We start from the raw sequence: 16,145 nt of genomic DNA, 5'->3' as shown, positions 1-16,145 counted from the left end.
ACACGGTCAACATCCAAAACTTGGACTTTCTTCTTTCTGCACGCAACTTTTTCAACAACAAGAAAGCAAATCTTATCTTATCTTTTCTTCTTTAATTCTTTCATTGTCGTTATCTTCAAGGAGTTCACTGTGAACAAAATATGCACATAATTCGGTCAAAGTCAAAGATTGCACTTTTCCCTTTTCTCATCCTTTCACGTGAACACATATCCACCGGTGAATATATGCGCCAATCCTTTTTTTCGTTCTTTCACGTGCTGGAGCATCCACACAATACATCGTCGGATTTCGTTCGAACTCAAACTCGAGACATATATTTTAATACAAACAGTTTGGATTCATTTTAAAACCTATCTCCTAACATGTGAAAAGGTCCATGAGAGTGATAGATTAATTGAAAAAGAAATCAAGCAAAACAAACGATTTTTTTTTTTGTTTGGTCCTATCGTGCAAACTAAACTGTGCACGCAAGAACGCATTCTTAATTTTTTTTTTTAAGTGACGACTATGCTAAGATGCAATGCATGAGATTCATATTTAAAATTAAATGCAGCTATTCTAATATGTCACGTGGCATGCAAAAATTAATCTAACCACAATTAACCTAATTTAACAATGCTACCTTCTCCTTTATGTCCTTTGAAAAAAGGGTTGCTCAGTATAGTGTAAGAATACAATTCAATTCACAGGAAGATAATCCGAGATTTTAGGCAAAAGATTATGATATCTGAAAAAATAATCCGTCGTCTCGCATCATAAATTGACGGATAATGTATGGTCTTGACAAAATATTAATCGTGATAAATTTAAATTTAATTAGAAAGATGATCCATTGTCTTGTGGCTCAAGTTAATAATCAAAATTTGATTTATGCGGTAAATCCTACTTGGATAATGCCCAAAATCACGTAAGATCAGATTAGTTCGAATCAGGAAAATAAAATGGAATTTAAAATGAGATCAAATAATGACCTGATTCGGAACAATTTACTTTCTGATTTGGACTAACAGACAACAATTGCAGATGATCCAGACTCCCACCAACCACTCTCTTGGTCACGGTGGTGGACAACTAAGGCAATACCCAGCAGGTTTTTTCGGCGTGATGGCTCAACAAAAGGGAATCTAGAACGTCAAGGAAATCTGCAAAAACAAAGAATTCTCCAAACTGCGGACAGGTGTAAAAGTCCACAGGAAATCAGCAACGTGAGTGATGGCTAAGGGAGATCAGCCGAGTCGTCTTCGAGCAGGTATCAACGTTGGGAAGTCGCTGCAAAATGATAGAGGAAATTGCCGTTGAATGAGTGAACTAGGTGCAAGTTCAGCGGAACTCTAGAACGGGCACCGCCGTCGTGGTGGTTGCTCGCTGCCAAGTAAATGCCGGCTGTTGTTGTCGAGTCTGAGAACGAAGATTTCGTCGCTGAGGCAGAACAGAACTGGGGTCGAGGAGTCGCGATGAGTCACCGCAAAGCGAGTTGATCGTGGACCGTCGAAAGAAATTTGCGGGATTTTTTCTTGAATGATTGCCCTTTTTTTTTCATCTGCTTTTGAGGCTAATTGGTGTCCGAAATTATGGACTGAGCAATCTCCGCTCATGTCCGATCTTGATTTTCGAATATATGCCTTTGACGTGCCAAGATTATCATTTAGCTTCAATCCCCGTTCAAATCTTCCGCAATTGATTTCTTTTCTTCCCTGTTTTCATCATTCTTTCCTGTCTCACCACAAGATCTGGTCCTACTTGCTTCTGACAGCCCACGGTTTCCTATTTGGAAAGGATTGCATGTGAAAATCGTGGAGATTTGAGCCAATCAGGAATCTTAGGATAATAACGAGTTTCTTTAGAAAATCAATTCCTTCTTCGAACACCCATGTGTGATAGAAAAAATTGCAGCCTTTTGGGCTTCGTTCGGTTAACCATCTATTTAGACTTGTTTGCCGCTGCACTGACTCGAATGCAAAATGTAATGGAATTAAACTAAAATAATTTAAATGTTTTTGGTAGGACTAAGGTTAGTGCTAATTTTTTTTGCAATTTATAAAAAAAAAACATAAGAAAGTAAAATTTAGGTGTCAACATGTAATCCACGTGTGGTTGGCGAAAACTCGACAGAAACTTGGCTGGGGCTAGATTTGGGTGTTACTTGATAGTCAATGCCTTTTCATGAGACAACCAAAAGTTTATGCTAGAATTGGGACACAAGTTAAAGTTGGTGCTTTTTTATGAGAAAAAAATAAAATAACTTGGGCCATAATTGGGACCAGACTTAAAATTGTTGCAATTTTTTGAAACCTCAAAAAGCTCGGACCAAAATCTATGTCCTGATTAGTTATTCTAAATACAGAAGACATGTTGTTGTTCGTATGGCGGTCCACACGTCATTATTTGTATGAATTGAGAAGTATGTTGTTTAACAACTAGATCGATGGTAATTAACAAATAGATGCAACATTTGAAAAAAAAAAAAGGTGAGGAATCAATGGTTCCTATTATCTCAACAATTATCCACATGAAACTTCACACTAACTTTGTCGAGATAATTGTCCAAAAAGTCATAAACCTTTTGATAATTTGTCAATTTAGTCCTAAACTTTTTGAAAATTTGTTAATTTGCTCTTAAACCTTTTAATTATGTCAATTTAATCCTAAATCTTTTTAATTTTTATCAATTTAGTTCTAAACATATTATTTGGATAATTTTTTGAAAGGACCAAATTGATAAATCGTCAAAAGGTTTAAGACTAAATTAGTATAATTGAAAGGTTTATGAGTAAATTGACAAATCGTCAAAATGTTTGGGATTAAATTGGACCAATTAAAAATTTTTAAAATTAAATTGACCATCGGATAACAGGTTTAAGATATTTTGGATAATTTTTTTTTTATCGGGTGCTCCATTTTGGCAAAATTCAGTGAGCACTTTGAGATCCACTTTTGTCTGCGCGCGGAATCCAGCAAACGACAATAAAAGGACAAAATGTTAATTTGCACTTCTTTCACTCGGAGTCTTATCCACACAAGCATACCCACACCACAACCCCACATCTCCGCTTTTTACAGTTCCATCTGTTGTCGCAACAAAACCTGTGGAAAACTTATGATAGTTGCACTGATAAATTTATGCTAATCTTAACGATGGTGAATAAGTGAAATTGTTGGTTTTTCTTCTTCACAAGATCAAGACTCCCGCTGAATCGCAGAAGCAACTGTCCTAGCCCAGAACCTCAGGCGCTTCTTCATGTTGGAAGGCGCATAAACCCGAGGTACCCTCAAGTTCAGCAGAGGCGAATCGGGTCTCCTTATGAGCCACGCTTCTGATAAATACGGCCTCATGATCTCTCTCTTTCCCTCCTCCTCCTCGTTGGCGTTTTTCCGGATGCTTGTGTCCTGTCCGAGCCTCTGTAAGCCGGGGATGATGCTCATCATTCGCGGGCTCAAGTGCTCCTTCTCGAAGATGAAGCCCAGGTCCATGAACCCTTTCACTTCCTTCATTTCCAGCTCCTCGAAGTTCCTGCAACTCATGCATTTGTACAGTTTCTTGGCTTCGGAGGATTGCTTTCCGGGCCTCTTGTGAGTTGATGGCGACGAGGAATGCGAACGTCGTGCTCTGCTCACAATGAGATTAGTCACCCTCGTTGGTCTAATTTCTTCCTCTGCTTCTTCACTTTTATTGGTGTCCTCCTGGCAAGAACAGTATGAAGAGATTAATGAGTTGGTCACTACCGGTTACATGTTTCTGGTCACGATGTGATTAGAAGGACACAAGTGGAAGCAAAACACACCAGCCGGAGTTGAATGATTGCGGTGAAAGTTCAGGGACCAAAACGAAGAATACTCTAAGTTAGAAAACCAAAAGTTAATTGTCTTAAAGGTCTAATTCGCACCTATGGATTACACGATGTAACTAATGTGTTTTTTCGTCACATAGATCTGACTCTTTTGAATTCATTGGTATTCCAAGCGTCTACACCAGCTAGACAGCTTGTTCGAATCGTGCTCTTTGACGAGCTACAATCTCTGGTCAAGAAGGAAGTGAGGGAGAGTTGGACAATAGAACGTTTGAATTTACCATTGAAGAGTACGATGGATCCAATGATGAGCAACTATGGCTCGTGAGTGGTGATTCTACAGCCATTGAACGAAGTTCTGTAACGGGATGTGGCAACTCCGGCATGCATGAATGTTGACGCTGAATCACAATGTGCGAGTTGTGGGGATGTAGGGTTTTGGAGCCACAGAGCAACGAAGCAGGATCGGAGAAGAAAATAATTTGGTGGAACCAAAGGCGATCCATTCCACCCACCAGACATATTGATGAGTAACTGGTGTCAGCCATGTTCATCAGCCAACGAAGCGGGATCGGCGAAGGAAAATAATTTGGTGGAGTGTCTTTTATGTGGGGATTGAAGAGGGGAGAGGTGTGTGGTGCAGGTGGAAGACAAGGGAATAAGTGAAGGCCAATGCATGTCAATGGTTTCGTGGGGCGCCCATGAAAACGAAATGACTAATGAGAGATGTGGTAAGAGGACATTTATTTGTCCTATGCCACATCTTTTGCCTGTGTTCAATGACTTTCATATCCAGATAACTAAGAATGCAACCAAAGAGTCCATGTCTATGTTTGCCCGTTATCCTTTCACGCTAAATGGTCGAGGAGCACATTTGTGGACCGACCAAATTAGGGTTCTTGGAACCATCATCCTCTCATTTGATTTGGCTCGTGACAAATCCACAGATGATGTATTTGGCATGTGATGAATCCGCATATCAACTTGGATTTTCCCTTTCAATTGAAAAGGCTCCCGTAGCCGTTGCCACAACTAGGGGTGAGTACGGTTCCAAGATAGAATTGGGAACCGAAGAACCAAACCAAGAGAAACATGGTAAGTTTCAGGATATGCAATATAGATTTTAGGTTCTAAAAATTGTGAAGCTGGTTCCAACAGAGGTGCTAAGAGGTGGAATCTAGAACAAGATTTTGTATTTTTCTTGTTCTATATTTTCGCACGATTCTGCCATATTCCATGGCGTCCAATAATAAGCATGTAATCCGGAACCATTAGCCTAAGTTTCTCGACGATATTCATGATCGAGACTTTTATTTTATTAATATTTTATATTCTTCGTGTATATAAATAAGAGTTATGGTTAATGGATTGTAGCAGCAAATAGTGCTCCTTAGAGGTGATAATTTATTGTACTCGTTCAATTAAGAATAAAGGTGGAACCAAGGTAGACCTAGAACCGATCTTGGAACCTGTGATAGGGTAGGTTCCTAAGTATGCAAAGTAGATTCCAAGTTCCAAAAAATAGGAAATCGGTTCCAATGGGTAGGTTCCAATTGGAATTGGGAATGAACCTAGAACTGCTCACCCCTAGTCACAACCTCATCAATCCGAAATAGTTTGTGCAGAAAAATAAAGGTACATATAACGGGATAATCGGTACACGCTGAATTGACCACACCTTCGGAGACTAGGAATCCCTCCTCATTATATTAAGCCAAATTGAAGTCAAAATTAAACATTATGACATCTAACTTCCAACGATATATCTAGGCAAACCTTCAAGGAATAGTTCAATACTAGTAAACCAAGCAATTCCATTCCTCAAAGATCAATAACACGTAACCTCGAACTTTAAATGAGTAATTCAAATATGAGATAGTCCATTTTCTAATTTTAATCATGTGGAAATCAATGCTGGCTTTTCCAAAGATTCGTTGATCAAAGTTTACAATCACAACTTCAGAAGTCAGAAATTTTTATAACCTTACTAACTTGGAGGCAGTGTTAGTCCACATAAGTACTTAACCAAGACTTAGACTCTATTAACCAACCAAAAAAAAAAAAAAAAGACTTAAAGACTCGTAACGAGTAATGCTACTACAAAGCGTCCAATTATCTCCCTAGAGTTGATAGTTCATATGATTCAATTGTGCACAAGAGACCGAACTCACACAGACGAGTATGACTTCTGCGCGCAAATCCAATACATCTCCCCTCTTCGAGAACTTTAGCTTGGGCCCCAAGCTAATGTCTCGGTCGTCAACATGGCTCTGTTCATATGAACAACGTTAAGATTTTTAAATTTCTCTTAGAACACAGATTTCCTAATGTTTGAACAAAGAGGAAATTCGAACTCATGTAAATCAAATTAAAAACAAGGCGTTTAAGTCAAATTCACTTCAGGCAATAACTAGTGCTTAAGGTTTGTAGGTTCACGTGAATTCAGTTGAAGTACAGTTTAAAGATGACCCTAAATAGTTCTAATCCAATTCTGTCCAGATTTTTTTTCTTTCGAAAGCTGAGAAAGTCTTTTAAAACTCCGAAATCACACAAGGGACCGCGAAGTTGTGCATGAACGGTGGTTTCTCGGCCCATAAAGTCCAACGGTTAATCCTAAGCTCAAATGGCCCTGAACTGAACTACTTGCTGTGAGTTGTTCAGTTAGGGCGCGAGCCATAGCCATGGGAGTTATAATGTTTAAAACTAATCTTTCGAACAAAAGAGGGGACCGGAAGATATATGAACATTCAAAATTCATTTGTTATCATGGGTTGAAGACCAATTTTTTTTAAATTCAGCCTGAATATTTAGGTTGTTTCGAAAAGGTTATAATTAAAAGAACCCATTTATAAAGTCCAACTTTAATCCTAATGAATTTCAAAAGGTTATGACAAAATGAATTTCGAGTCCGCATCGCTCCAACTCATTTTGTTATTAATTCAAAAGTGATAGGAACTCAATGAGTTTAAATATTGCTAATTTAGGTATTTAAATCAAGACAAAGCCGGTTTAGGCTTTATGATGGGATGAGCCTCATCCGTTTTCTCTTATTGGAATGTGTCAGCCCATATCGCGCCCGTTTTCATATATTTCTTTGCAGTTCGTAAGTCAAGTTTGCTCGTACATTTCTTATAGATGTTGTTTGGGTTACAGAACCTGACCTAATTCCCTTAATTTCCATTTCCATCATAAGAATCCAAACAGCATTGTTGACACCCAAAAATGAGATGCTTGGGCCATGATAGACGCGCAGAGCCCAAGAAATGTCATCAGCGAACTGAGCCACAAACTCAACACAAATTGGAGGATTAGAGCAGCAGCCGTCCCAGTCGAAGGATATTCCATAAGTATCTAGAATCGGCAGGAGACAAAACGTTCGATGCCTAGCAACGAGAAGTTACCACAACACATAGAGCCAGGGATCAACCGCTTATAGATATTGAAGTGCAGCTGTTGAGCTTATCCCGAAAACTTTGGGAGCAGTTATGGTTAGAATTAGTAACCGCCGATTACTCAGTATCCGGCCGCAAATGGCCGAAGGGACTCTCGATAAAAACAGAATGAATATAACCTATCCAATTTACTTGCAATTTATCAATCCTTTATCGGCATTCTTTATCGAGTATGGTTTATTTTTAGTTTTAGTCTTAGTTTAGTTCGTCACATCACCAATTCGCTTCATGTTCGTGTCGACATAGAACCCAAAACCGATCTCAAAATGGCCGAAGATTCAGTGTTTCGGTTTGGTCGACCATTTTCGGTGAAGTCCAACCCAATCCTTTCATTTCTTTTCTCATTTCCCGAGATCATTATCTGAATACTTTGCATTTCCTCCCAACCATTCAAACCACATAGTGTTAAAGTTGGTAAAGTCCTTACAATGTTGATAACTTTATTATTACTGATTTCATCACCAATTCATAGTTTTGAGTGATAAATTGCAAATAAAGTCAATAACTTACTGTTGCATTAAATATCGGAAAATTGCTAACGTCGTCCGCATACTACAGTCAATTACTCGGCCAAGAAATTGTCATTTGCACGATTTTACCATCTAATCCAATGGGAAAATAATGATGCACTGAAATTTGTTCTGTGTCTACAAATGGAAAAAGGAACATAGACATACTTTTAAAATATATGTTTGTACTACTCTCAAGCGTGAGAAGATCCTCTTTAGTCTTTATTAATATACCTGCAATCCTTCCTAATTTCTCCATCATCTCCTGTAAGGGGATTGTTCTCGGACAACGTGAGCAAGGCCCTCGCAAACTGGTCCTGGAAGTAGCCGTTGTCGGAGGCCATTTTCTCCACGAAGGGAGCGGTTGTTGGATACGAAGCCAACTGCTGATCTACTAGCAACAATCCCCTGTGAACCATCAAGTGCTTATAGTACATGTTGTCCAGCACCATCGGAGTCTCTATGCCGTTCCTCGCATACCGCACTTTCTTTGGATCCGGGTCCGGCATCGGGCACCGGCCTTTTAGGTATTCGGCATATTCTGGATCGAAGGTTGGATCCACGGTAAGGTAGAGTCTATCGTATAGGTTGACGCAATGAACTCGACCAACTGAATGAGCTCCTGATCATCGAATCAATGTCAACTAATGGGATGCATAAAAAACTATAGGAGAAAAGTTTTATCATTGAAAGTTTGAATTAACCACACATGGACAAGACATGTTCAAAGACCCATGAAGTTGGTGAACTATATATCAAACACTTACCTAGGAGAGCGACTGTTCCTTCAGCATCAATACCAACAGACTCAAAACGAGAGAGCACCAACGCCATCGAATCGTTATGGTTAGGAAGGAATTCTTCCACCACACTAGCGTGACTTTTTCTACTATCTCTCCTTCCACTTCTCATACTAATGTGTGGTCCCCCTAACTGTACAAATCAAGGTAAATATAAAACAAACATATATGTAGCATGTAAATCAAGTTACTTTCACATGTGTTGGCGAGGAATTGGGAAGCTTACGGTCAAAGGTTTTAAGAAAGATTCGCTCCTTTTCCAGGCTTCAATATTTTACGCAAGTCATGCAGAAAAAAAAATTTGCATAGAAGTGCACTATTGAAACACTTACGAGAACGACGCTATCTCTCGCCGAGAGAGCGATGATATCGGCGCAAGAGACTGTCGTGGGGCATTCCTTCTCAAGAGCCTCCTTGATTTTGGTCACATACTTGAAGTTTCTCATCCCGAAGCTCCTCGAAGATGCTTGCTCCGATACGATCCCGCTTCTGTGCTTCGCTACTAGAAGAAGTGAGGCGTCGCAGGACTGCCGATTTCCTCACAAGTGGTCAGAGTCAAAGATTCGAACATTAGTTTCGTTTCATAGCCAGAAGACTACAGATAATTTAGCATGCTTCAACACTAATTTGATGACTACATATGCACATGTGTGTCTCTCCATGTAGATATACGTACTTTCACCATACAGTCATGGAAGAGAATGCGAATCCCGGGGATGGCGTTATTGTAATGTTCTTCGTAGAGCTTAATGACTTCTTGTTTGATGATTTCTTCTGCGTTCGGACAGCTTTTGGCATAGTAATTCAACTGGAGTTCACCGTAAGCTATGCATGTAATTAAAGATGCGAGAAAAAAGATATTCTCGTTAGTGTGATATATATGAAAAGAAAAAAAGAGAAGCAACAACTTGCTTCAATAGAAGGAATTTGGCTCATTATTACATGGACAGAAAATCGATCCGCAAATGACCTTTTTCACTATTTTCTTGTGATTAAGATCGTTATGTTTTTATAAGATTGCAATTTTTTTCTTTTTGTTTGTTAGTTTATGAGTAATTCTCAATTAGAGTACTCCAGGAGCATTAACATCACCATCTTTTGTAATCCACAAGAAATCAATCGGGTGATCAGCTTCTAAAATCACATGGGTCCTATTTGAGATCCCTACTTTCATTGCTAAAATTGACTTGTGCCAGCTCCGCCTAGTGTTCTTAAAAAGAAAAAAAGAAAAAAAAAACTTCTTCCTTAAACGAAATTGATATATGTTTTTGGCAATAAAAACAAAACTGACACCAATTGCTAGATAATTTATAGGGTCATGTTTTCGTCTGATTTATGATTGGAGGAAACTTCCTCCAATCATGTCTCTGATGGGGGAGTCACAAGCATGGAGAACCCTCGCATTTAATTTTGATTAAGTTTGCATGTGGGTGATATCTATAATTTGTGACCCACCAATTAAGAAACAATGTCGGAGCATTGCCCTACTTTTTATGTATGGATCGTGAAAGAAGATGATCTATTGCTTGATGCTATTGGCAACATTTGTTCACTAAAAGTTGATTAATTAAAAAAACCACATTACATATGCCTAAGTTTAAGCACATATCCAGTCCACTTTAATCAAACCACAGAGCGAATAAGGAGAGGGTTTGTGTGTACCCGAGAGAAGCTGGAGGAGAAATAACAGAAGGACAAAGCTTGAGCTGCAATGATGGAAGCTTCCGGTGGCCATTCTTTGGCTTTGTCCTGTTTTGGTCGAAGTGATGCAAAATCTCTTTGACCTTTCTGCTATCACCACACACGCACGAGGAGAAATAACTCTCGTGCTGCCAACATAAGAAGCTTTTGGAGCAATTAAATTTGGTGGGATACCTCAAAAGGATAATAAACACAAAACAATGTAAAACAGCAACAACTTTCAAACATACTATTTTCCGTTATTATTATTATCACTAGTATTGTCACCCATTGATGCAACCAAAATTAGATGTAAGTTTTTAAATTTAAGCTGACCTCTTAAGATAAATATTTTCTCATGAGACATAAAAGTATCCACAAAAAGCTTGGACACCCAAATAACAAACCGTCTCATCACTTAGCAACTGTTCCACCTATTTCAAATTGAGATGAATTAGAGAATCAAATTGTCTCATCACTTAGCATTCATTCCACTTAATCATATTGAGACGTACGTGCCACTTGGACCCTAAAGGTGATTTCGATGGAAGTGACCAAATATGTTTGACGGGCCAAAATCACGGGTAATATGGAGTCACATGAATAGATAAAGAAGGATTTGGCAACTTGAATTCCTTCCATGCCACATGACAACTTTGGCTGTAATTTTCGATACTGGGTTTTTCTATGTTGATGTGGAGAACTACGCCAGTGTCCGTGTTCTCAGCCACAAAATTGCTGCTTACCAAATTAGTCATATTGGTTTTGGCCCTACAAATCATGTCAATCTTCTACACAATCATGTAGCGTCAACAAAACAAAACAAAACAAAAGACTTAAGGATAAATAAAATAACGAGGCGCATCCGAGAGAGAGAGAGAGAGAGAGAGAGGGGAAGTTCTTGGTCACTTACATGGAGAAGGCACGTTTTGGGAAGAACTCTTCTTCTCTTGAGAGATTTTTGATGTATCGGCCACCTTGCATGCTTTGAATTATAAGAACTACAAGTAACTTTATATGAAAACAGTATGGTGTTTTCCTACTCAAACTCTAATTAGTACTTGTAAAGATAATATCAAAGGAGATGCGATAACGTTTACCTTCTAATCTAAAACCAGGACATATTTAATTCTTAACTTTTCGAGATTTAAAATCAGACCCCATCTTTAGCCTAAAATCAAATTCACTCTTTAACTTTTGAAAAAAAAAAAAAAGTAGGTAGAGTTAAAAAGTAACTGAAAAAGAATTCCCCCAATAGGAAGTCTCTCTGCCCAATTTTCAAATTACTTCTTCCCTCATCCGTAATCAGCTAGGAAGAAACTTGAATTTGGTGGAGCTGTTTACATAATTGCCACAAGAGGAAAATGAAATATTCAGAGGTGGGCTCTATCCGTGATCGTATTGGTGTACGTATTGATAAAAGTTGGGCATGCAGGACATTTAATGATTGCAATTCGCGAACCGGCTCGATCAGCAAAAATTTATTAGGGTACAAACAGGCCCAAAGTTAGATTGAATTTGCCCATCTTTTGGCACGTTTGCTTGGATCCATGAGACACCGATCTAATAATACATCTCAAAGACAAAAACCAAAAATGCTATTTCCTGAAAACCCCCAAATTTGAGGTTCAGTTCCAATTTTACTCCTGATTTTTTTTTTTTTTTGGTCTAAAAGAAAATCATCACTTTTTACTCTAGTTCCAAATTTGCACCAAGTCCAAAAATCGCCGCTAGTTTATTCTAAATTATCAATATCGGCAGGCTGTTGTTTGTTCCGTGTGAAGATGCATGTCTTGATGATTAATCTCTTAATGGCATGATGTTGACAATTTTGAAAAATTTAGTGAGGATTTTCTAATACGATGAAAGATTTGATATTACAGTGAAAGTCGATAAAAAAATTTCGAAAAAATAATCGTGATAATATTGGTATTAAAACTAAATTTTTTTTTTAGGGAATTAGGCCTTTGCTTTTTCTCTCTCCTCGTTCACTTTCTAAACCTCAACTACAGCTCTCTCTATAGAGAGAGAGAGAGAGTGTGTGTGTGTGTGTGTCATGGGGCAACTTGATAGCCACCGCTCAAAAGCATCGCATCCACTTGCTGCTACTTCGATTATCACCGCTATCACTTATGAGTCGCAAATACCTCTCTCTCTCTCTCCATGCCCATCGCCTTTGTATATGGGTTGCAATCGAGTGATTTGAGGTCGATGACCTCGGACGTGCCTTGCTGCATCGTTCTTGGACCTTCAATGATCTTAGTGAGGCGAGTCACTAGTGACGGTTAGCAGGTCGTGGTGGTGCCGAGGCCACAACGGCTATAGTCTTTAGGCAGTTTTTGTTCTTCCCGGCAATGAATCAACTTTTGGTCGTTCATGATGATAGAGATATCGTTGAGCAAAATGGCGAGTGAAGGTGGCTGTGAGGTGCTAACGGAAAGCGATAGTTGCCGTGAGCGAGGCTAGCTCAGATTTGTAGAGAAAAGGCGAGAGGGTGAAAAGGTTGAGTCAATATATGAAATTTACTTATTGTGAGGGATTATCTAATGTCGGCCCTCATAGAGAAGTATGATCATAGTGATCAATAAATGAGTGCCACCTAAGAAGCAGCAAAGGAATTTGGGGAAAAAGAAAACCATTCGTAAACGTAGGTTGGGAGGCCATGGCAATGGTGTCACCAAGCATGGCATGCAATTGATGAGGTCCAAGGTTCAGCCTAATTCCCTTGAAAAATGAATTTAAAGCATTCAGCCGGATCTCAATTCTAGCTCAAATATTTTTTTTCTTATAAAAAATACCCAACTTTAATTCTTATCCCATTCTTTTAAAACAAAAAAAAAAAAGCACAAATTTAGCTCGGATCTTAATTCTACTCTTTACGTTTTGTTATTTCATAAAATAAAATAAAAAATGCAACTCTACGTTGGTAATCAAATCTGGCCCTCACCAAGTTCTAGTCCAATGATGCGATTAAAGATTGGAAATGTAATTCATGTCTTGGCAGAAAACTCGACTGAAACTTGGCGAGCCTAGATTTGGGTGCTAATCTAAAGTCGATGCTTTTTCATGAGACAACCAAAAAATTCTAGCTAGAATTGGGATCGAGTTAAAGTTTGTGCTTTTTTACTAGATAAATAATAATTTGCGCCGTAGTTGAGACTTGACTTACAGTTGTTGCAAATTTATGAGACCACAAAAAAGCTCGGGCCAAAATTTGGGCTTGAGTTAAAATTGATGTATTTTGAGGGATTTGGGCCTCCAGGGTTCATCGTCTAACTCGAGTGAAGTAGTCTCTCACTTCAGAGCTATAGGGGCCCTAGCCTTCAATACGGGTTTTGATGGTTGTTGTAGGTCTCGGAAGTAGCCATCGCCGCCATGGCTGCATTGTTTGTTTTGTGTGTCCTCAGCACGATTCAACTTGGGACTTTGCCTAATTTAAGTAAAGGACTATGAACTCTTATAGCTGGTTGGGTGGCGTCGTTCTTGGCCACATCTTCTCTCTCACCCACTTTATGGAAAAGTGACGTACCGTCTTCTAAACATTTCTCTTGTTTTAATTACAGAAGACGTGTCGTCATTCGTACGGAGGTCCACCCATCATTAATTTTATTCACGCGTTTTACATTAAAATTAATACGGATTAGGAATTATGTCGTTTAACATCTAGATCAATGGTAATGAACAACTAGATGCAACATTTGACAAAAGCTGAGGAATCAATGGTTCCTATCATCTCAATAATTATCCGCACGACAGTTCTCACTAAATTTGTCCTACTCCCCCTTTTTATCCTGTACTCTATTTTGGCAAAATTCAGCGCCCGGAATCCAGCAAACGAAAATAAAAGGACAAAAAGTTCATTTGCACTTCTTTCACTCGGAGTCTTATCCACACGAACATACCCACAACCCCACCATCTCCGCTTTCTACAGTTCCATATGTTGTCGCAACAAAATCTGCGGAAAACTTATGATAGTTGTCACTGATAAATTTATGCTAATCTTAACGATGGTGAATAAGTGAAATTGTTGGTTTTTTCTTCTTCACAAGATCAAGACTCCTGCTGAATCGCAGAAGCAACTGTCCTAGCCCAGAGCCTCAGGTGCTTCTTCATGTTGGAAGCCGTATAAACCCGAGGCACCCTCAAGTTCAGCAGGGGCGAATCGGGTCTCCTTATGAGCCACGCTTCTGATAAATACGGCCTCATGATCTCTCTCTTTCCCTCCTCCTCCTTGTTGGCATTTTTCCGGATGCTTGTGTCCGGTCCGAGCCTCTGTAAACCGGGGACGATGCTCACCATTCGCGGGCTCAAGTGCTCCTCCTCGAAGATGAAGCCCAGGTCCATGAACCCTTTCACTTCCTTCATTTCCAGGTCCTCGAAGTTCCTACAACTCATGGATTTGTACAGTTTCTTGGCTTCTGAGGATTGCTTTCCGGGCCTCTTGTGAGTTGATGGCGACGAGGAATGCGAACGTCGGGCTCTGCTCGCGGTGAGATTAGTCACCCTCGTTGGTCTGATTTCCTCCTCTGCTTCTTCACTTTTATTGGTGTCGTCCTAGCAAGAGCAGCATGAAGAGATTAATAAGTTGGTCACTCCGGTTACATGTTTCTGGTCACAACGTGATTAGAAGGACAGAAGTGGAAGCAAAACCCACCAGCCGGAGTTGAATGATGGCGGTGAAAGTTCAGGGACCAAAACGAAGAATATTCTAAGTTAGAAAACCAGAAGTTATTTTGCTTTAAAAGTCTATTTCGCACCGATGGCTTGCACGATGTAACTAATGTGTGTTTTCGACTCATGGATCGGATTCTTTTGGATTCATTGGTATTCCAAGCATGTACACCAGCTAGACAGCTTGCTCGAATCTGCTCTTTGACGAGCCACAATCTCTGGTCAAGAAGCGAGGGAGAGTTAGACAATAGAACGTTTGAATTTACCATTGAAGAGTACGATGGATCCAATGATGAGCAACTACGGCCCGCGAGTGGCGATTCTTCAGCCTTGGAGCGGAGTCCTGTATCGGGAGGTGGCAACTCAGGCATGCTTGAAGGTTGACATTGAATCACAGTGTGCGAGTTGTGGGGATGTAGGGTTTTGGAGCCGCAGAGCAACGAAATGGGATCGGAGAAGAAAATAATTTGGTGGAACCAAAGGCGATCCATTACACCCACCAGACATATTGATGAGTAACTGGCGTCAGCCATGTTCATCAGCCAACGAAGCGGGATCGGCGAAGGAAAATAATTTGGTGGAGTGTCTTTTATGTGGGGATTGAAGGGGGGAGAGGTGTGTGGTGCAGGTGGAAGACAAGGGAATAAGCGAAGGCCAATGCATGTCAATGGTTTCGTGGGGCGCCCATGAAAAAGAAATGAGTAATGAGAGACGTGGTAACAAGACATGGATTCGTCCTATGCCACACCTCTTGCGGCATGCCCGTGTTCAATGACTTTCATGTCCAGATAACTAAGAATGCAACAAAAGAGTCCACGTCTATGTTTGCCTGTCATCCTTTCATGCTAGTGGTCGAGAAGCACATTTGTGGACCGACCAAATTAGGTTTCTTGGGACCATCATCCTCCCATTTGATCTGGCTCGTGACGAATTCACATATGATGCATTTGGCTTGTCATGAATCCACGTATCAACTTGGATTTCCGCTTTCAATCGAAAAGGCTCCCATAATTGTCGCTACAACTAGGGTTGAGCATGTCTCCAAGATAGAATTGGGAACCTAAGAACCAAACCGGTGGAAACATAAAAAGTTTCAAGATATTCAATGTAGATTTTAGATTCCAAAAAATGTAAAGCCGGTTTCGACGGGCGGGTTGCAAGTTTTAAGAGGTGGAACCTCGAACAAGATTTTGTATTTTTCTTGTTCTATGTCTTCGTACGATTCTACCATATTTCATTGCGTG

At 39.7% G+C, this 16,145-nt stretch overlaps 3 protein-coding genes across 4 annotated transcripts in view; all 3 read right to left on the bottom strand.

Moving 5' to 3' along the window:
• LOC115735175 (peroxidase 21-like) overlaps positions 1–10,284 on the bottom strand; it is a 28,217-nt gene extending 17,933 nt beyond the window's left edge. The window contains exon 1 of the mRNA XM_030666297.2: positions 10,212–10,284. Within this exon, the coding sequence (XP_030522157.1) occupies positions 10,212–10,284 (73 nt within the window). The remainder of the gene's footprint in view (positions 1–10,211) is intronic.
• On the bottom strand, positions 2,989–15,432 carry LOC115730491. 2 transcript variants are annotated; one of them, XM_048271571.1, is made up of 3 exons: positions 15,168–15,432; positions 14,232–14,784; positions 2,989–3,083 (listed from the first exon to the last, which is right to left on the bottom strand). In XM_048271571.1, the coding sequence occupies exons 1-2, from the start codon at positions 15,390–15,392 to the stop codon at positions 14,281–14,283; spliced, it is 729 nt and encodes a 242-aa protein (XP_048127528.1). In that variant the 5' UTR covers positions 15,393–15,432; the 3' UTR covers positions 2,989–3,083; positions 14,232–14,280. The 2 variants fall into 2 exon arrangements, with proteins under 2 accessions (XP_048127528.1, XP_030516972.2); XM_030661112.2 differs by lacking the exon at positions 2,989–3,083 and having other exon boundaries at positions 14,176–14,784.
• On the bottom strand, positions 3,111–4,141 carry LOC115731892. Its single transcript, XM_030662571.2, has 2 exons — positions 4,070–4,141; positions 3,111–3,681 (listed from the first exon to the last, which is right to left on the bottom strand). The coding sequence occupies exons 1-2, from the start codon at positions 4,133–4,135 to the stop codon at positions 3,178–3,180; spliced, it is 570 nt and encodes a 189-aa protein (XP_030518431.1). The 5' UTR covers positions 4,136–4,141; the 3' UTR covers positions 3,111–3,177.
• Positions 15,433–16,145: the final 713 nt, after the last annotated feature.

This window comes from Rhodamnia argentea, chromosome 10, assembly GCF_020921035.1.
Source record: "Rhodamnia argentea isolate NSW1041297 chromosome 10, ASM2092103v1, whole genome shotgun sequence".
NCBI lineage: Eukaryota > Viridiplantae > Streptophyta > Magnoliopsida > Myrtales > Myrtaceae > Rhodamnia > Rhodamnia argentea.
The sequence above is the reverse complement of the archived record's forward strand: the minus strand, read 5'-3'. Positions and strand labels throughout refer to the sequence as shown.